The sequence below is a fragment of the Antrostomus carolinensis genome, unplaced genomic scaffold, assembly GCF_000700745.2.
Source record: "Antrostomus carolinensis isolate BGI_N321 unplaced genomic scaffold, ASM70074v2 scaffold10277, whole genome shotgun sequence".
NCBI lineage: Eukaryota > Metazoa > Chordata > Aves > Caprimulgiformes > Caprimulgidae > Antrostomus > Antrostomus carolinensis.
In genome coordinates, this window is record NW_010328032.1 from 1 (window position 1) to 20,426 (window position 20,426).

Below are 20,426 nucleotides of genomic sequence, written 5' to 3' on the forward strand. Positions count from 1 at the left end.
CTCTCTCCCCCCTCTCCCTTTCCCTCTCCCAATAACACAGAAATCAAACATCTCATGTTCTGCAGACACACCCCTTGTGCCCATGTTAACCTCTGTCTGTACATCAGGAAGGAGCTGTTTGTTTCTGTGCCTTTACAAGCTTTTTTCTCTCTCTCCAGGATCGTTATCCACTCACAGGAGAAAGAAAACTCCCGCCCTGATTACATTCCCATCAACAGCCGCTTTAAATGTGTGCAAGGTACCGACTCTGCTGGCCTAGGGCTCTCTTGGTGACAAGAACCTGCTGCTGTTTATTGGCAAAACCCAAATTTAGTGCCTTTTCTTGGAGTTTTAATCTGATTCCTACGTGTTTAGATGAGTTCTATCAAATCCAAACAGCCACCCATGGAGCCAAAGAGCTTTTAGACCTTGTCTTGGAAGAACTTGCGTAGCTTGTGTGTGTCCCCCAGGGGCAAATGCTTGTTCAGGAATTAAAAGCAGCTTTTCCTGGATTAGTTTCTACCCTCCTGTGTAATTCCCTGTGGTTTCTCCCCATTTTGGCTGCGTAGACAAGCTCTGAAGTTCATTGGCAGGTTGGTTTTTTCCCAAAGTAGCTACGCAGATGTGGAACAAACCACCCAGGTGTGTGAGAACTCTGAATGTGAGGAACCTCTCCTGTGACACTTGGAAATTACTGTCCACATAGGACCGTTCTTTCTGCCAGAGCCATTATTAATCAGTGTTAATTAAAGCTGTTTAGTCCTTTGTTAGGACTCTTTTGTGGCTAGTAGCAGGCAGCATTTCCTGCAGCATTCAATGTCAGCTCTCTTGATCCTGGTTTTTTCTGTTTTCCAGAGGCAGAAGAGACTCTGCTGATCGATATAGCTACAAACAGTAAGTTTCATAACCACAGTGGCACGGCTAAAGCTCCTTTCAGGCTGCCTCTTGGCACTGACACATCCTTATTTTACCTGCCACTTCATCATCTTCCACCATCCTTTGTGTTTCTCCTTTGAATCAAGCAGGGGTTGTGTTTCCTCTGATGTTGTCTGGCTGTTTTAGACATGATCTTAAATACTCAGACTGAAATATTGGCAGTTGGTCAAACTTTAACTTCTTAAATCTTCTGTCAAGGAGAAACAATTCTCATCTCCCTTCTTCTTTGACCTGGAGCCTAGGTTATTAGCTGCCTTTTTTTGTGTGTAGTCACCAATTCTGCTTTCCCTTTCCAGATTTTTTTTCTTATTACTTGTAGAGCTCTTCTCTGTGAGATCAGAGCAGAGAGAGAAATATTCCTAACACGAGGAAAACGTGACTGGTGATACCCCAAGCTCAGAGAAGCTCTCAGAAGCACAGGGAAACTAGCTTGGGTACAAGTTTCCTTTGGAAACAATAGCTGGAAGTTGGTTTTCATTGATAAATTTGAAGGATACCTAGAAAAGCCTGGTCACTCTGAGGGCATAATACCTGTGAGGCAGCTTTGACTGGCTCTGTGAGTCTGGTGTCTGTGTCTGAAGCAGGATGTAAAGTCCGGATACAAGGTGACGAGACAGCAGAGAGGCTCTTTGAAATCCCCGATGAGGACCGGTGCTTGGGGTTCCTTTCAGAGGTGCAGAGCATCCAGGAAGGTGAGCAGAGCTGGAGTTGTGTTTGTGAAATCCTCTTGACTGCTACCAGTTTCTAACAGGGATGATTAGAATAGATGATTTTAATTTTATTTTATTTTTCCTAGCTCACCTGAAAGCTTCACCTCCTGAACTTAAGGAGTCAACCAGCTGGCATCAAGTGGAGAAGAACCTCCCAGGTCTTTCACAAGCCTCTTTGGGTACTGAAATATCACCTTTGTGGGCTGTGGGAACTGTAGAGTGATGGGGCTCTCAGGAGATGTGTCAGACCCTGTGTCTGGCCTCTGCCCTGTTTCCTCACTTCCCATCACCCTGCACAAAATAAAACATCTCAGTCCTTAGATTCTGTTGCCTTGGACCATTCTTTCCTTCTTGGGTGCTGTCTTTGGGGGATTGGATTAGATGTTCTTTCAAGGTCCCTTCCAATCTCTAACATTGATTCTGTGATTCCGATTCTGTGATTCCAGTTAAGGCCAGGCTGGATGAGGCTTTGAGCAACCTGGTCTAGTGGAAGGTGTCCCTGCTGATGGCAGGGGGGTTGGGACTGGATGAGCTTTAAGGTCCCTTCCAACACAAACCATTCCATGATTCTGTGACTCTGCCCAGTGCTTTGGTTTGTGTATGTTAAGCTCCCTCCTGCCTCGACTCGTGGTCACTACCCCTTTCTCTCACTCCCTGAATCATCAAAGTCAATATATTCCTGTCATAATTTGCTTTTTCACTGTCTGTAGAGTCATTTTTTTTTTTTCCTTCTTGACTCTGAGCTGTTTTAAATTATTTTTCAGGGTATTTTGCTTGGTTTTGTTGGTTTTTTTTTCATTATAGGAGCTCTGGGGTTTGAAGATGACTTCAATGCTCTAAACCTAGAAGAGAAAAGAAACAAGCAAAACCACCAAGTGGCATCTCGCCGGGAACCCCCACCTCCTCCCCTGCCTCAAAATAGGCAGTAAGTAATGTGGTGAATCTCTTCCCTTTTCTTTCCCTTCTCTTCCTAGACAGCAAGAACCAGTTTTCATTCTGTTCTTGCTTCCTTCCTAGATTTCACAGAGAGAGAGAAGGGACATCAAGAGACCAACCAAAAGTAACCAACACGATGAGGAAAATGTTTTTGCCCAGCACCCAGTCGGGACAGAGAGAAGGGCTGATCAAACACGTCCTTGCCAAGAGAGAGAAGGCTTATGTCAACCTGCACAACTTCAGGTCAGAGCTGTCACTGGGGAACAGTGGTGCATAGAGAAATAAATTTCTCTGAACTCTAATCTAGCTCAGGTTTGAAATCTGACAAGTTCCTGATGCGTGGCCAGTTTGGGTGTCACAACAGGGATCAGCACAGACTGAAAGTCAATAAATTCCCGAGGTGCAGCTTCTCCTTTTGCACCTTTTCCCCTAAATGTGTCAAATCTCTCATCCCCCCAAGTAAAACTGAAGGAATTTGGGCAGAAAGAGGATAACTGCAGCCATCCCACCACGTTGTCTTAGTGTTGCCCCACGTTACGTGATATTCCAAGAGCCAGATGTTGGCTGATATATATATAAATAAATATAAATATATTTAGTTTTGTAGCAATTCTGCAAAAATCCCTGAGATTGGGTGTCACTGCAAATGAACCAAGCCTAGAAGAATTTTCAGTTACCCCATAGTTGGCATGGACAGCTCGCATGTTGTGTCTGCTCCCAGTCTGAATGCTGCTGTGCCTGTACTGGAGGGACTGGGCTGATGTGTTTTCTGGGCTGCTGCAGTGGTTATTGTGTTTTCTAACAGTTCAGCTGCTTTTGTGTTGTAGATTTTTTGTGGGAACGTGGAATGTGAACGGACAATCTCCAGACAGCAGCTTGGAACCCTGGTTGGTGTGTGACACAGAGCCTCCAGATTTCTATTGCATCGGGTGGGTAGCAGTGTATTTCCTCACACAGTGCTGGGTTTCTTGTTGCTTTTGCTTTGGATACTGGTATTTGTTTGAAGTTCTTGTCGTGTTCTCAGAGATTTCACGAAGCTGAAGAGCTATCTGAGGGGGGAAAAAGCCATTTGGGTGAGGCAGAGTTTCAGGTTCAACAAGGCTGGCGTGACATAACGAAAGAGATTTTCCTTGAGGCATCCACTGAGCTCTCTGGTTGTCCTCCACCTAAAAATAACACTGAGATGGTTGCTGGAGCCTGTTGCACTGAGTCTCAGAGGCATTGTGGTGAAATTCTGCTGCTTTATTTAGCAAGTGGGAATAAGGAGTTTCTCTTCCTAGAAGAGCTGTTGCTGGAGGTTTCACACTGGAGCTTCCTTGTAGAAAGAGGGTGATCTGTGGGAGATGAGGGATGTGCTAAGTGGACTCCGTGTTTCAGGTTCCAGGAGCTGGACCTCAGCACAGAGGCTTTCTTCTACTTTGATTCTGCAAAGGAGCAGGAATTGCTGGCTGCTGTTGAGAAATCACTGCACCCTCAGGCCAAGTATAAAAAAGTGAGTTCTGATCAGTGTTTTGGGGTCTTGTCATAGAGTTGGAAAGAAAAGAGAAGAGAAATGGGTTTCCCCTTTCCCCACCTGATCCAGCAACGGCTGGAGAAACCACAGATGTCTGCTTGGCATGTGCACGTGTCAGGTACACCAAATTAAATCTGCAGAGTCTATATTTCTGCCCCCACAGTTGTAGGGGGAGATTGTACTTTGAAGCAGAAATTTATAAAGGTGGGGATTAAAATAACTGTGTAAAACACGAGGTGGGTGTCAGGGAAGTAGTCAGCTCAATAGAATCGTAGCAGCACATTCAAATTCTTTATCTCTGTTACCCCTTCACCCTTGTAGTACAGAAGCAAGGTGTAAATTGAGTTGGTAAATTAAATGGTGGATTAAATTCCTTGAAGGAATGGGATAATTCATGAGATAAAATCATCCAGAGGCTGCTGCCTTGGGACAGAATCGCTTCAGTTGTGGCAGAAGGACTTTATTCTGGCTGCTTTAGAGCAACCTGTTGGGTTTTTAATCTCTGCTGTAGCAAACTTTTCTGCTGTAGATACCAGCCCTTAATATTTTAACTAGTTTTCCCTTCCTTCTTAGCCCACTGTGTTCACTGTCACACCTCTCTCCTGCTTGCTTTGAGTTGAGCTCAGTGACATGTGTTACAGGTAATCCCAGCAGGAAACCAGCACCTTGGTGAACTGAGACTCATCAAGAAGGAGCTGGGGGTCACAACCAGAACTGCACAGAGGCTCATGTCCCTGTCTCTTTTGCTTTACTTGAGTTTTAGGTGAATTTCTCCCAGGAAACACATGTCCAGGAGTCCAGGATGTGTCTGCAGGCACAGGGGGAAGCGACTGAAACTGTAGATAAAATTTGTGGTTGCGTGCAAATTCCACTCCTGCAGAGTGGACTGAGGACTCAGGTTCTTCCAGTTGAATTCTCTGGTTTTTGGCTGCTTCCCTCACTACACAGACTTAATCCCAACACATCTTAGTGTTTTTCTGCTTCTAAAAATGAGCGTGGAAACTGTGCTCAAGAAGATTAGGCTTTGCCATTGCCTTTCAAAGTTGTGACCCCACTGTTGTGAAGGTTCAGGGAGGTTATGGACTGGGAAGTGCATTGGTTTAGCACTTGTGGGTTGAGCTCTGCAGTAGAGGAGAACTTATTCGCTCCAAAAACAGACCTTTTCCGTTAGAGAACAAGTTTTTTTTCTGGAAAGCAAACAGTTTGTATAGCTTGGAGGCAGCTGCCTTTTGATACTCCATGTGTCAGGCACGTTTGCCTCAGGAAATAAGAACTTTTTCTTCCTCTAGCTTAGAGTAAAAGGCTTGAGACTTAACCAACTATGTGTTTATCAAGTTTCTGTTACCTCACAAGACACCCCTGTGCATAGGGAGGCTCCAGAGAGGGGAATGTAATGAGCTCAGCACAGCTGATGGCTATTGGGGGATGATAGATTGTCCTTCAGAACCTTCCTTTGGGACAGGAGGTCCTTTGGGTGCTGTTGCAAGCAAGGATTTGAGTACAAAACACAAACAAGGGAGAGCTAGAGAAGCAGAACATGGGGTGGAGCAGGCAGATCAGAACTGTATTTCTGGGAACTCAGGATCCTTTCTCTTTTTCCAGGTGCAAATGGTCCGTCTGGTTGGGATGATGTTGCTCATATTTGCTAGGAAGGATCATCTGAGCAATATCAGAGAGATCATGACGGAGTCTGTGGGCACAGGAATCATGGGAAAGATGGTGAGTCACCGAGGCCAGTTTGTTGTCTCTGTGTGTCCCCACGAGAAACAGCCCAGGATGGTTCTGTTCACCTTGTCTGTGTCTCACCTGCCACCTTCTTTACCTGACCACTGATACCTGCTCTCCCAGGGCAACAAGGGCGGCGTGGCAGTGAGGTTTGTGTTCCACAACACCACCTTCTGCGTTGTCAATTCCCACCTGGCTGCTCACGTGGAGGATTTTGAGCGAAGGAATCAGGACTATAAGGATATCTGTGCTCGGATGAGTTTTGTAACCCCTGATGACAGCCTACCTCAGCTCAACATCATGAAACACGAGTGAGTTTTATTTTTGCTGGTTTCTTTTTGGTGTCAAATAATCCTAATCAAGTCAGAATCACAACCACAGGAGATTTCCTGTTGCAGGTAAGTTTTCTGGCTTAATAATAGAACTGGAAATGCCAAAGCTGGAACTTTGAGTGCTGGAACTCCTGCAGTCAAACTACACGGTCACCTTTAAACTGCTGAGGGTTTTTTTTTGTGATGGGGAAAGGGAGTATGAGTAGGGGAAGAAAAGGGATAGCAGGATGGGAAGAGGCTGTGCTGATTAGGCTTTTTGGAGTTAACAAGTTTCTTTTTAAAGGAATTGAATGATATGCAGACATTACTTGATTAATTTTTAAAATATTATTATTATTATTATTATTGTTATTATTATTTTTAATGAGGTGGCAGTGAATAATCCAAATCCAACTCAAACATCTACAACAAAGCATATAAATTAAGTTCTCTTAAACCTGATACAAATGATTAATACTTCCGTAGTTAATACTGAAACCATTTAAAAACTGAAAATAAAGCATATAAATTAAGTTCTCTTAAACCTGATACAAATGATTAATACTTCTGTAGTTAATATTTAAACCATTTAAAAACTGAAAATAAAATGTAGAGTGGATTAGTACAGAAAAAAAAAACCCAACCAACTTCAAATATTAGATTATCCATGATAATCCACTAATGGAAGTTTTGAGGTCTGACTCTAAACAGGAAGAGCTTTGATATTAGAGAGGGGTTTAGATTTTAATCTTTAAATTAAACCTTGAGGGAGTGAAGAGTGAATAGCACAAGTGTTTCTTTAGCTGCTGGTAATGAGAAGGCTGTAGGTCTTTCTGAGAGGAGCAGAGTAAGTGCAGGTGCTGATGAGGTTCTGGCTGATGGGTGAGACAGGACTCCAGTATCTCCCATTAAAATGAGTTTTCAATCCCATTTGGGATTCCAAAGGAGATGGACTTAGCTCTATCCCAGCAAAAAACAGGACAGTGTTGTAGTATCTACAAACCAAGTGCCTTCAGCCTCTCCTCACACCCTTCCCATCTAAACCCTTCCCCAATTTGGTGTCCCTCCTCTGGACACTCTCCAGCAACTTTAGATCCTTTTTATCCTGGACACAGGTGTCCCTCTTGGCTGCCAGGACACAGTGGTGGCTCATGTTCAACTTGCCCTCCCAAGGGGCAGAGGAGGGGCAGGCGCTGATCTCTTCTCTCTGGCCACCAACGAATGCCAGGAGCAGAGGGAATGGCAGGAAGATGTGGCAGGGGAGGGTGAGGTTGGCCATGAGGAAAAGGTTCTTGAGGCACCCAGAGGGTGGTGGAGCACTGGAACAGGCTCCCCAGGGAGGTGCTGATGGCACCAAGCCTGACAAGATTCCAGCAGCATTTGGCCAAGGCCCTCAGGGACATGGGCTGAATGTTGGGATTGTCCTGTGCAGGGACAGGAGATGGACTCCAGCATCCTGGTGGGTCCTTCCCACTCACAACACTTGATGGTTCTATGATGTCACTAGAAATTTCTGCTGTCTCATTTTGTCTTCTGTGTGTCTCAACCAGCAACCAACCATCTCTTCTGCTCCCCTTCTCCCCTGTGTGACCTGTGATACTAACTACTGCCTCTCTTTTTTTTTTTTCCCCATGTTTGTCTTTGTTTTCAGTGTTGTCATCTGGCTGGGAGACTTGAACTACAGGCTTTGTCTTCCTGATGCCAGTGAGGTGAAAAGTCTTATCAGTAAGAATGAGCTTCAGAAATTGCTGACATACGACCAGGTGAGTGAAATCCACTTTCCATTTGCTCCCTACCTGGGAGGTTGTCTTGGTTTAACAGTAAATTTAGTGATTCTCTTCTGCCCTGCTGTGGAGCTTCGTGCAGCAAACAACTCCAGCTCAGGTTTTTGTGGGGAAAACAACTGGGAAATTTTTCAGAAGAGTAAATGAGAAAAGGAAAATAGTGTCAGGTCATCAAACAAGCACAATCCCAGAGGCTTTTCCTAAAATGAAATGTTAATTATGGTGATGAAGTCTGAAAACTAATGAAGGCCTTTAGCACGAGTGGAGTTAATATTTCCCTTAGCTATTGTTTTATGGTGTCTGCATGGTCTGGTAGCAGCACTGTGCCAATTTGTATTCAGTCTGTTTAAAAACCATCCCACTGATGTGTTGAATTTTTACCTTTGTTAAAGGTATAAGGTCTGAGAGGCATTTTGAGGGATGTCTGGTGGATCCCATGGCCACAGGTTGCAATTACTCTGCCTGTAGGTCTCTCTGACACTCTGCTGTACGTGTGTGTGCCAGGTTGGGGTGTTTGGGATGGTTTGTTGGGTTTGTTTTTTTAAAAGACACCCTTTTTTCTGCTGTAGCTGAATATTCAGCGCACTCAGAAGAAAGCATTTGCAGATTTCATTGAGGGAGAGGTTAAATTCATCCCCACCTATAAATACGACTCGAAAACAGATCGCTGGGACTCCAGGTAAATCGGCTGTCGATGGACATATTTCCCTATGACATAAAAGAAGTTTTTTTTTCTCACAAAACTTGATTTCCTGCTTCCTTGAGCTGGAAATACAGTGTTATGGTTATGGCTGGAGTGCACAGACAAGTTTATACTCCTTTGTTTCTCCTGCTCTCTGAAAGAAGCAGACTCGTTTGCTTTGCCCAGGCACACGTTTAAACCTTGGTTGCTGCTGATTCCAACAGATGAAGGAGGGTAAAGCATGAACTCCCATGCACTGGAGGGGTTTTTTTTCCTGCTACCAGGGACAAATAAACAGTAATAAAAGGAATTGAAGAGATAAGGAAACACTCTGTCTGAGTCATCTTGTCCCCTGACTTGCACACTCGCAGGGGTGGTTCCTGCTTGGTGCTTCCCACAGACACTTGTGCATCTGCTTGCTTTAAATGGAGCAATTCCCAAGAAGGAGTTTCAAACCATAAAGCAATTGGATTTTTACTCTGCCTGGGTTTATGAATCAGCACAGTAGTTAATCTGGAGAAGGATAACAACCCAGGATTCAAACTTCATAACAGAATAGTAACAGCTGAGTAGACTTTTTGTAGTGGAAACAATAACCGACGGATTAAATTGTAGTGGGCAGAACGATCTGGCAGCAAAAGAAACTAGTGCAGCCTGGGTCACGGTACACATGGCTTCAGGCTGTGGAAAACAGTCTTGTTTGAGGTTATTTTGTTTCCTCATGCTTGGAAAGGACGGGAATTTTAGCTCCTGTCTAGGGAAAGGGGAAGTGAGCAGAAGAAATAACGTCGTATTCAAGTTAAGGGAAGTGTGACGGGAGCTGATCCCATCGCTGCTGACACGGCTGGGGTGGTGGGAGCTGCTGGGAGGAGGAACAGCTTGGGTGCTTTCTTAGGATTGTTGGATTTCCCTGGTAACCTGTTTTTGGTGGGGTTTTTTTTCTTTGTAGTGGAAAGTGTCGTGTGCCAGCGTGGTGTGATCGAATCCTTTGGAGAGGAGGGAACATAAATCAGCTCCGGTATTGCAGTCACATGGACTTGAAAACCAGTGACCACAAACCAGTCAGCGCCCTGTTCCGCATCGGGGTAACTTATTTTTTCTTCTTAAATATGTTAAGGTAGGATGACAACATTGTCACTCACACATTCCTTCAGGAGGTGGTTGTATAGTCAAGACACCTCTGCTCACGCTGTTGCAAGAAGACAGAGTAAATAAAAAAACAAGGTGTGGCGACTGTGTAGGTGTGTTGGTGTTTGGCAGCCACTGCTCAGCAAACACCTCAGCAGCTGTGTGGTCTTCACGTGCAGTGCAGCCACAGTGGGACAGTGTTCTGCCCCAGTAACACCAGTGATCACTGGAGTTTACCTGGTTGTGTAGTAAGTAGAAAGGGGTTCGCCACTGACTGCTGCTCAGCTTGTTGGGGTATAACCCATGGTATCTAGTGCTAGAATGGGTGAGCAACTGGTTTCTCTCCTCTGCAAGCAGGAAGTTGCTCCTGCTGTTGCAATGTTGCCTCTCTGATGAGTTAAGGGAGAGTGTCACTGGTTCACAGCTGAATTTCTTGGGTGGTGAGTGGCTGGCAGCAGATGAGGGTTTCGTAGCCTACTGAACAGAGACAATCCATGTCCATTTTCACTACCTCCTGCTCAGGTCTCCTTAAAGTAAAGCCTTTCTCCTCTTCCTCAGGAGTAGTGCTGTGGCATGCCAATGCTGTCCCACAGACATCACCCCCAGTAGTGTGATCAGTGGCCAGAAAGACCCTAATGACATCTGTAGGGGATAAAATGTGCCTGAAGTTGCATGTGCAGCTTGGCGGTGCACCCAGGCGTGCAAATTTCCTCTTATATATTAAATATTTCACTTCTGCACTTGATTTCATGATCAAAAGAGTTCCTGTGAAGCTGGTGAGAAGCTTTGCTGAGTGTTTTCTGATCTCCCCCAGGTAAAGGTGGTGGATGAGCAGAAGTATCGGAAGTTGTTTGAAGACATCGTTCGTATAATGGACAGAATGGAGAATGATTTTCTCCCTTCGCTGGAGCTGAGCAGGAGAGAAGTGAGGATGAAACCTGAATCACTTGTTCACTTCCCAAACACAACCTGAGAAGTGCTAGAACTACTTTTAAAGACTTTTCTTTAAAATTCAGTAAACTGGATTATAGGGAATTGAACTTTATCCATTATCTTATGGAATTGGATTAGAAGGGACATCTTGTCTTGGCTTCTTGGCAGGTCTTCTGTTAGGGATTCTGCATTGTGTGGGCACTTCTGAGTCACAGGATCCCAGAATTGCCTGGATTGGAAAAGACCTTTAAAGATCATGGAGTCCAACCATGAACCCAGCACTGACCAGTCCCCTATGACTAACCCATGTCCCTCAGCACTGTGTCTACACGACTCTTCAATCCCTCCAGGGATGGGGACTCCACCACTGCCCTGGGCAACCCCTTCCAATGTCTCAGAACCCTTTCAGCAAAGAAACTCAGCACACTTGTGCTCCAGACCCTTCCCCAGCTCCGTTCCCTTCTCTGGACACGCTCCAGCACCTCCATGTCCTTCTTGGACTCAGGGGCCCAACACTGAACCCAGCACTCGAGCTGCAGCCTCACCAGTGCCCAGTGCAGGGGGAAGTCATGGGTGGCCACTGCACTCTGGGTGCCTAGCTGTGTGTCCCATCATGGCCACTAACATGATTTGTGTTTTCTCTTTGCTCTGCAGTTTGAGTTTGAGAACGTGAAGTTCCGTCAGCTGCAGAAGCAGAAGTTCCAGATCACCAATAACGGGCAGGTCACTTGTCACTTCTCCTTCATCCCAAAGCTCAACGACAGCCACTACTGCAAGCCATGGCTTCGGGCCGAGCCTTGTGAAGGTTACTTGGAGCCTGGTGAGTTTTGCCACAGTTTCAACGGTGTGGACTGGTGAGAACTCCCACCCCATTGCCCTTCAGTCCTTCCCATCTTTCCTGTGTCTCATCTTTCTTGCCATCATCCTTGTCTGTCTTCTGTTTCATGGCCTTTGTCCCTGCTGCTGTGTGGTTGTCTTTGTCATCCCTTTTTGGAGAGTGTCTGTGTGTGTTCTTGAGAGTTCCTGTCTGTTGCAGATGAGAGCACAGACATCTCCCTGGATGTGTACGTCAGTAAGGACTCGGTAACCCTTCTGAATTCTGGGGAGGATAAAATTGAGGATATTCTTGTCCTTCATTTGGATCGAGGGAAGGATTATTTCCTTACCATCAGTGGAACCTACCTGCCCAGCTGCTTTGGCACTTCCCTGGAGGCCTTATGTCGAATGAGACGACCAATCCGAGAAGTTCCAGTCACCAAACTCATTGACCTGGTGAGTAGCAAGGTTCTGGAGCAGCTCTCTCAACAGGGAGAGAGAACATATTCCCTTCTATTTCCTCCTAAATCAGGAGTAAGACCTTCAGCACAAGACAGCTCTGCTGGCTTTGAGCTGATTTACTTTTTCCAGAGCTTGACATGATCTTTTCTCCACCACAACCATTGGCTTTTGACAGCCTGTGCTTTATCCCCTGTGTCTGAGTAGCTTCTAAATATCTAGTGGGGGCAAAAAAAAGTGATCCCAGCCCCTGGTGTTTGGTGCTACTGTAGTGTTGGTGCTGTCAGGCTCAGCTGGGTGGCACTGGTGTGTCAGAAGAGATTGAAGCTCTCTCCTCCAAGGTGCTTAAGCTGTTTCCTGCACTCAGGAGATCTCCAGAATCCTTTTCCTTCTGGATGCCTGTGACATTTACACTGCTCAAGGGAAGAAACAAGCGGAATTAGGAGGATGGAAGGAAAGGAGTTGGATGGTGTTAGGTGTACTGATGGGCACAGCTCAGCAAATAGCCAGTCTGGCAGCCTCTCTGGCCAGTTCCTCTCACACCAGCCGCAGTGAGGAAGCTCTTCCATAGTGCAGAGATAAGTGTTCCTCTCTCCCCAAGCTTCACCAGGCCCTTGGCATCAGCATTCATCCTTTGGGGGTCAGAGGGTGTGATTGTGCCTTCATAACCCTTTTATCTTTTGGATATCTCATGGCTGTTTCTGAGATTTAAGCCCTGCTTTGGGGATCTGAATTCTTTCAGCCTGTGTTCATTCCTCTCTTCTCTTGGCTTTTCCTGGCCTTGCTTCAGTGAGTTCCTGAGTTTTAGTCTTATTTACCTCTTCTTGTTTAGCCAGGAAAGCCATTTCTTTTTTATTCACCTGAAAGATCAGCCCAGTTCTTTTAATCTGCCTGACATGTGATACTTTCCTCTCTTCTCATATCTTAGTCTCATCTTTACATGCCTTTTTTTTTGTCCAGTGAGCTGCTGCTTTTTCACATCTGGAGATTTGACAGCTTCCACTCCCATCTGCTGACACTTCTTTCTCTTCCCTTTAGCAGTTACACCATGCCTCTTGCTGCCTCTTCTACTTTCCACTTGTTGTTGTAGGTGTCTACTTTCCTCACTGGCCCAACATACAGAAAAGCCATTTTTATGTCAGAATTTTGATTATTTTTTTTTTATAACCACAAGATCAGGTTAAGCAGAATCCAGGTGACAAGATAACAATGTTTGCCTCCTCAATTCGAGCAGCTAATCCAGGCCTTGGGCTCCTGCCCTCACAGACACAATTTTCTACGTGTACTTTGAGGCTTCTTCTGCTTCCTTTACCTATAAATTTCTTTTTGCTGTTATTTAGTGAAACATATAGAAGGACAGGAAGCAAAATAATGAGAGGAGAGCACCCTGTCCCAATATCTGGAACGAAGAAACAGTCTCTGGTGTCAGTGAGGTCAGCCTGACTGCAGGACTTCAATCAGAAGACGTTAATCAAGCTCGAGGAATACAACCTGTAATGGCCCAGAGCAAAATTTAGGCACTTTTAAGATTATAAAGCTCCTGTCATGTTAGAGCTATTTTAGGTCTCTTGGTTTTTGCTCCTACCTGTGAGTTGAGAAATTCTTGGAGCCAGGACAAGCCGAGCACTTTGTGGAGGGGAGAGCAGTGCAGGTGCTGACAGCTCTGCAGCCCCGAAGCAGTTTGGTGCAGTGAGGTGTGTTTAGCTGATGTGTGTGAGGAAAGCAGCGTGTTTGTGTATTAAAAACTGTTTTCCCTTCTGCACTCACCTAGTTTTAGGGCTTGTCATCAGTTATTTTTCTCAGCCTGGCTAGACTGTATCTGTTGTCTTCATAGAATCATAGACTGGTCTGGGTTGGAAGGGACCTTAAAGCTCACCAAGTCCCAACCCCCCTGCCAGCAGCAGGGACACCTTCCACTAGACCAGGTTGCTCAAAGCCTCATCCAACCTGGCCAAGAACACCACTTCCAGGGAGGGGGCAACACTTTCCAGATCTACCTCTCAGCAGAGAAAATGCAGGTCAGTGAAGGTCTGAGAGACAGTTTGATGCAGGATAGCAAAGTGTAGGTGGGAGTTTGTTTGGAAATAGCTCTCCTGGGAGAACTGATGCTTGAGCATCTCACCTCTGGGATTTCAGTATTAGTGTCAAATCCTGTTTTGTTTGGGTTTTTTTTTTTTTGGGGGGGGGGCTTTAAAAAAAATCTCTTGAAGAACCTTTGTCAGGAGCAGGTGAGTCTCGGGGAGCTAATGGTGTTGCTGAACACTACAGGCAGAGAGGTGAACAGCAGGGCAAGCAGGCAGGTAGGTGGCAGAGACTGTTGAGATGACTCACCCAGTTATGAAACCAGTCTCTCTCCCGTGCAGCGTAGCTATCTGCTATCCCAAACCTGTGACTATCATCCCTCCCCTCTGTGCCTTGGAAGAAGAACCTGTGCCAGCTCATGTTCAGAGCAACCTGTTCTCTGCAAGAAGCCGGTCTGTTGTGGCTGTGTTAAAGCTCAGCAAAGGAAACAGGCACTGCAAGGAGTCACAGAGGAGCCCGAGGTGCTGCTCCCTCCCAGCCATGCCCCGTGCCCTGGTGTCTGCAGCTCCATTTCCAGCTCAGCTCTTGAATTCATTTCAGTTGCTCCCACCCTGAAAAGGTTGATCTACCAAAACTCAGCTTGGACAACCTGCTTCTGTTTCCTCCTGTGGACTCTCCACTGAACAGGGTTTTACTCTGCCAGCCTGCACTGTGCTGGTGTAGGGGTGCTGTGTTTGGGGGGGGATTGGCCACACAGCCTGGAGGGGGGCTTTGGCACGCTCCTCCTCTCAGTGTGCTAATGCTATTAAGTTGAGAAAGACCAGCAGCCTGGGGTTTTGAACACAAACACTCATTTCCCTGACTATCCACAAAGCTGCTTAGGGGGCCTGTTAGCTCCACAGCTGCCACATGCTTAGAAAATACAGATTTAACCTAGTGAATGTTTTCTCTCTGGCCTGGTCATAAGAGAAGATGTCTGAAATAATAAAGGGATATTTTATTTCTGACTGGGAAGATTCAAGAAGGGGAATTTCTCCTGGTTGGACACCTCTCATCTGCCTGTGGCCTGGCTGTGAACAGTGCTGCTGTAAGGCCCCTTTGAGGAGTCTGTAGAAATCCTGACGAGGTTGTGCATCATGTGAGCAGGATTTTTTTTGCTAATTGGCAGGCAAATCTCTCTCGGAGCAGGTTTAACTTTGGCCCTGTCAGCAAAATGTGTGAAGGACCTGGCATTCAGTGGGTTCTTGTAATGCAAATTAAGGTTTCTGCTTAATCTGAGAGTATATTCTCTCTCTTAACCATACTTTTTCCTCTTCTCTCTTTCCCCACTGCTCTCAGGGAGAAGACAGCTTCTTAGAAAAGGTAACTCACAAGCAATTGCTGGGGAAATCTGCTTCTCAAGGACTTGTTTGTAAAAAAAACAGGAGTTTTCCCTTTGGTTTCTGCTGAAGAGGGAAAGGGAGGTGGGTGCAGAGGGGACTTGTTCCAGCAAAAGCCTCTTAGCACAGCGATGGGTTAGATGAGAACATGTAGGAGCACAAAGTCGCCCCCATAGCCAAGGTGGGACAACCCAGCTGAGCTGCTTGAAAGCTCCCCAAATTTACTTTGGGAAAATAAAAATGCTTTCCTGATTCCACCAGCGATGATAGATAATTTCCAGAAAAGATTGGCAACCTTTGACATATCTGAATTAGCTCTAACCGTGCCCATAAAGTGGGGTTCACCACAGCACCTTCTTCAGACATGTGGGGAGAAGGTTGAATTAGAAAAACTCAAGTCTTTTGCTCCTTCCATCCTGGAGGAAAAGCTCTCCCTTGTCCTTACAGAGGTGAGGGAAGGGTCTTGTGTAGGAGATGGATGTTTCTCTGCTTCCTCCAGCCACGGAGCATCGTAGCCACCCATGCCTGAGCAGGGTCACTGCTTTACTTTGCACTTGTGCTCTGTGCTGGAGGCCAAGTGACTCAAATCTGTCACTTGAAGAGCAAGTGGGAGATGCAGGGGACGTGTGTGGCAGAGCTGTTCCTGCTCAGATGTTTTGTAACTTGTTTGAGGGCAACTGGTCCTTCTCCAAGCTGTCACTGCAGTGCCAGGGTAAAAGCAGGAGGGGGAATGTTTGTCCCCTTCTCCAAGAGGGGATTGAACTCGGCTGTTGAGCTCACAGATTCCCTCCTAGCAACTGGGAAGGGAGGAGTTTGGTGCCTGCCTGCTGGGAACATCGTTTTTCAGAGCATCTTCTTTCCAGGACGTGGACCAGGACACCTTCCCTTCCTGGCACAGGGCAGGAGAGGGCGCTCGGTCCCTGGCCAAGGCACAAGGGAAACTCGAGGCCCCAGCACCGCCTCCTTCTCCTCCTCCTCTGCCCTGAGGAGCCCCGAGCCCTCTCCTTCCCTCTCCTTCCCTCTCCTTCCCTCTCCTTCCCTCTCCTTCCCTCTCCTTCCCTCTCCTTCCCTCTCCTTCCCTCTCCTTCCCTCTCCTTCCCTCTCCTTCCCTCTCCTTCCCTCTCCTTCCCTCTCCTTCCCTCTCCTTCCCTCTCCTTCCCTCTCCTTCCCTCTCCTTCCCTCTCCTTCCCTCTCCTTCCCTCTCCTTCCCTCTCCTTCCCTCTCCTTCCTGGCAGCACCGAGTGCTGCTCTGGCACTGTGCCCCGGCGCTGGGATGCCCTGGCATGGGGATTTTCTGTTGAAGAGCCCTCAGCTTTCAGAGAAGGTCCCCAGCTCTCACCTTTTCCCTCTCAGAGGAAACTTGTAATGTGTTTGCTTAACCTGCTGCTTCCAAACCTTCCCTGTGTGCTTGGGTGAGACCTGCAGCCGTGAGCCAGCGTCTCCTGGCTGGGTAAAATCTAGCGGTGCATGTGGAAAGTGTGGCTACTGCCGGGGCCAGCAGGGCTTGTGCCAACCTGAGGTGTCTGGAAGCCAACCCCAGCCCCAGGCTAATGATTGTGTGTGCTGCAGAGGGACAGTGGTGACAGTTGTCATGTAAGGTGACAGCTGAAATGAAAGCGCTTTGCGTTTGGCTGGTGGAGCTTCTCTCTGCTGATGTCCTTGGGGTTGTGTTCCTGCTTGTGCTGGTCTCTTCTGGGTGCTTCTGCTCGATGTGCTGCTCATGGCTTCTTCCTCAGGAGCCCACAGGAACATGAGTGATTGTAAAGTGAGAGTAAAATCAAGCAAAAAAAACATGGATCCTGTTAAAAATGGGTGTGATGGAGATTTCTGAGCAGTTGAGCTTTGCATGAGTAAGTGGGGAAAAGGTGACAGGGGAGTCTGTTCAGGAGACACCTCTCCTTAGGAAAATCAGGAGAGAAACTAGAAAATCAGACAGCTTTCGAGCCCAGAGGGCAGATGTGGTCAGAGCACACAGCAGTCAGGACAGGCACGTGCTTGAGAAGATCAGCTGGACAAGTGGGACACGGTGGCTGGGATGTGGGAGCTGGTTACGCTCCAGCCCTCCAGTGTGGGGTGCAGGTGGGAGCTGTGGTTTGGCCAGCAAGAGACCCATCCTGTGGGAGCTGGTGTGGCTGGGGGAGCTCCTCAGAGGTGTGCCTGAGACTCTTCACCAGGGCCCTTCCAGAGGGACTGAGGGTTTCCCTGAAACCTTGTGTGTTTTTAACCACCAGGAGAAATCCGTTCTGCAGATGGGCTGCCTGGACAGTGAGGACCCAAGTGAGATGCCACTGCAGGTGCCAAAGGAGATCTGGCTCTTGGTAGACCACTTGTTCAAGCATGCCTGTCACCAGGTGAGGGAGAGGGTCTCTGCCATGCCAGGAAGCTCTGGAGAGCTTGGTGACCTGATTGATCAGTAGCAGCTGGAGATCAACTCCAGTTTGGTATTTATAAGGGGAGGGCTTTTCCTCTCTGCTTGAGGCACTGGCTGGGGGTACCAACTTTCACCTGGTTGTCACCATGTGAGGAAGGTGACTTTGTCCATCCCTGTGCTGTTTTTGACAGGAGGACCTGTTCCAGTCTCCAGGCATGCAAGAAGAGTTGGAGCAGATCATTGACTGCCTGGACACCAGTATCCCTGAGACAATCCGTATCCTTGCTGTGCTTGATTTTCCCAGGAGCCTGCTGGATCTCAGCTCTGTGGGGAAAAGCTCCCTCAGGAGAGCTTGTCTGTGACCTTTAGGTGGCAGGGTCCTTCTTGGGGGGCTGCCTCCCCACTCTGCCCCCAGAGAGAACCTCTCTTGAAGCTGAACGTGTGCTGGCTAAAGCAGCTGCAGGGCCAAGGGGAAGAGCTGGTGAGGGTGGACACTGGGGAGCATGATCTGAAGAAGGGGCTAATGGAGCAGAGGACTTCTGTGGGGCTTGAGGGTGGGCAAGCACAGGGCAGGGTGGGTGGAACAGCATTTTCCATGGATGGGGGACAACAGAGGAAGAGGAGGAGGAGGAGGAGGAGGAGGGCTTTGGTGTCAGGGAGTGGTTAGGCAGTAAGAAAACTCACAAGACCTGAGGAAGCAGAGACTAAGCAAGTGGGAAGGAGAAGCAGGGAGGAGACTTGGGGAGGGAGGAGGTTCATCCACTCAGCGTGTCCCTTGATTCCCACCACTCCAGCTGGCAGCAACCACTCGGTGGCTGAAGCTCTCCTCATCTTCCTGGAGGCTCTGCCAGAGCCGGTGATCTGCTACGAGCTGTATCAGCGGTGCCTCGACTGGTCACACAGCAGCCGGCTGTGCCGACAGGTGAGGTGTTACCTGTGTCTGGGTCAGCTCAGTGTGGCCTCCAGGTCACCTCTCCCTGCTGCTGCCAGCTCTGCCCTGGTCCTGCAGCTTGCCAGGTCCTGCTCCCTTCCCTTGAGCTGGTGAGGAGCTTTGGGAGCAGGAGCTTGGAGGTTATTTGCCAAGTGGGCAGGATGACCTGGGTGCTCTGGCAGTGCTTTCCTGTCCCAAAGTTGGCATTTCAGTGTCTCTCCGTGATCCTGGTGGCTTCCAAAGAGACCCAAGTGTCACCCTGAGCACATGGGGAGTGGCAGCTCCAGGGAGGGGAGGAACTTCCGCTGATGTTGAGGGTTTAGGTGCCTGCTCAGAGCTGCAGTTCCTGTCCTTCCCTTAAGGACTGTGACTGAGCAGCTCTTAAAAATAGCTGGAGGGGCAGCAAGCAAGGCCAAGCCCGTCCTTGGGCAGAGGATTAAGTCTGGGGGTGTGTTTTCAACACTGACATCAGGAAACCTCTTGTCCTGGTCCTCGTGCTGCTGGGTGACTGGGGTGACATTGGATACTGTCCTTCCCCTCGTCCCCAAGGTGCTACCAGAGGGTATGGGCTGAGGGGAGAAGGTGAGAGGGGGGAAATGAGAGCCAGTGGGGGTGAGAGCTGAGATCCAACTGGAAAGGACTGGGAAGCAGCCCAAGGGCTGTGGTAGTTTTTGGCTGGTGACAGTTATGCTTGAGGCAGCATCACCTACAGCACTAAGCTACAGCTGGTGGCTCACACCAGTGGTCACACAGTGGCCTCAAGGCAGCAGAAGGGCGGGGGGGAAAGCTGCCTGGCTGGAGTCCTGAGTGTCACTGTGCAGCTGAGAGATCTCCCTGTCTCTTGTTGTCTTTGCAGGTGATTTTCCAGCTGCCCCGTTGCCACCGCAGCGTGTTTCGCTACCTGATGTCCTTCCTCCGAGAGTTGGTCAGATACTCCGATGACAACAACGTCAGCGTGGCCATGATCGGTGAACATCTCCTTTCTCTGCTCCCCTCCATGAAAATTAAACCCTTCTTGCTTCTTCTCAAGGTTTCCATTCCTGACCAAGAACTTAACTTTGCTTATTTCTCCAGCTGCCTTGTTCTCCAGCCTCCTCCTGCGCCCCCCACCCAACCTGCTGGCAAAGCAGACTCAGCAGGACCGTCAACGTGCCATCAACTTCCTCTACAGCTTCCTGCTCGCTGGGGACGAGGAGTGAGTCCTGCTGAGGCCCGTGTCACCAGCCTTGTGCTGAGCCCAGGCCTCTGACGGCTCCAGAAAGGTGGAAAAGGCTCTAAAGCTCCTCCCAAGTGCCGTGTTTACAGTTGGAAAGGGACGTACGTGTTCCCCTGTCCTTCCTGTCACTGTACCCTACGCTGCAGAGGACCTTGCACGCTCATTGCACTGCCATCCACGACAGGAGCCTCCTCCTTTCTCCCTGGGTGGATCTGGTAATACCCAAGCACTGTGCCAGCATCCCCACCATCCCATGGCAGTGTCACCAAGGTCCCCGAGTCACGCTTCTCTCTCCTTTTCACCCCCATCTCCCTGGAGCCATTGTGGGGAAGGGTGGAGACTGCTGGTGCTCTTGGAGAGCCGTGGGATGGCTGGCTGCTGCTCAGCCCAGTCACCGTGTCCCCATGGGTGCTGCTGGTGTGTCCTGACTGTGCTGGTGCCAGTCCCGTGCTCTGCCCCAGGCTGGTGCTGGGCACGTGTCACCCTCTGCCACGCAGCAGACCAAGCCAACCCTGATGCCCCATCACTGTGCTACGTAAGTTGGACTGTGCCTGTCCCAAGAAGGTTGTCTGGACATTTGGCTTCTTCCCTTCAG

General features: G+C 48.2%; 1 protein-coding gene across 1 annotated transcript; it reads left to right on the forward strand.

The window, feature by feature from the left end:
• Nucleotides 1-165: 165 nt before the first annotated feature.
• OCRL (OCRL inositol polyphosphate-5-phosphatase) lies at nucleotides 166-19,814 on the forward strand (the record flags this gene model as incomplete). Its single annotated transcript, XM_029085988.1, has 22 exons — nucleotides 166-238; nucleotides 835-873; nucleotides 1,497-1,607; nucleotides 1,712-1,804; nucleotides 2,430-2,550; nucleotides 2,643-2,804; nucleotides 3,389-3,490; nucleotides 3,939-4,053; nucleotides 5,677-5,793; nucleotides 5,923-6,110; nucleotides 7,762-7,873; nucleotides 8,464-8,573; nucleotides 9,526-9,661; nucleotides 10,519-10,629; nucleotides 11,292-11,457; nucleotides 11,674-11,909; nucleotides 15,273-15,296; nucleotides 17,545-17,664; nucleotides 17,876-17,960; nucleotides 18,479-18,606; nucleotides 19,472-19,583; nucleotides 19,690-19,814. Coding segments are annotated over 22 exons (2,586 nt in total), but the record flags the coding sequence as incomplete, so codon positions are not given.
• Nucleotides 19,815-20,426: the final 612 nt, after the last annotated feature.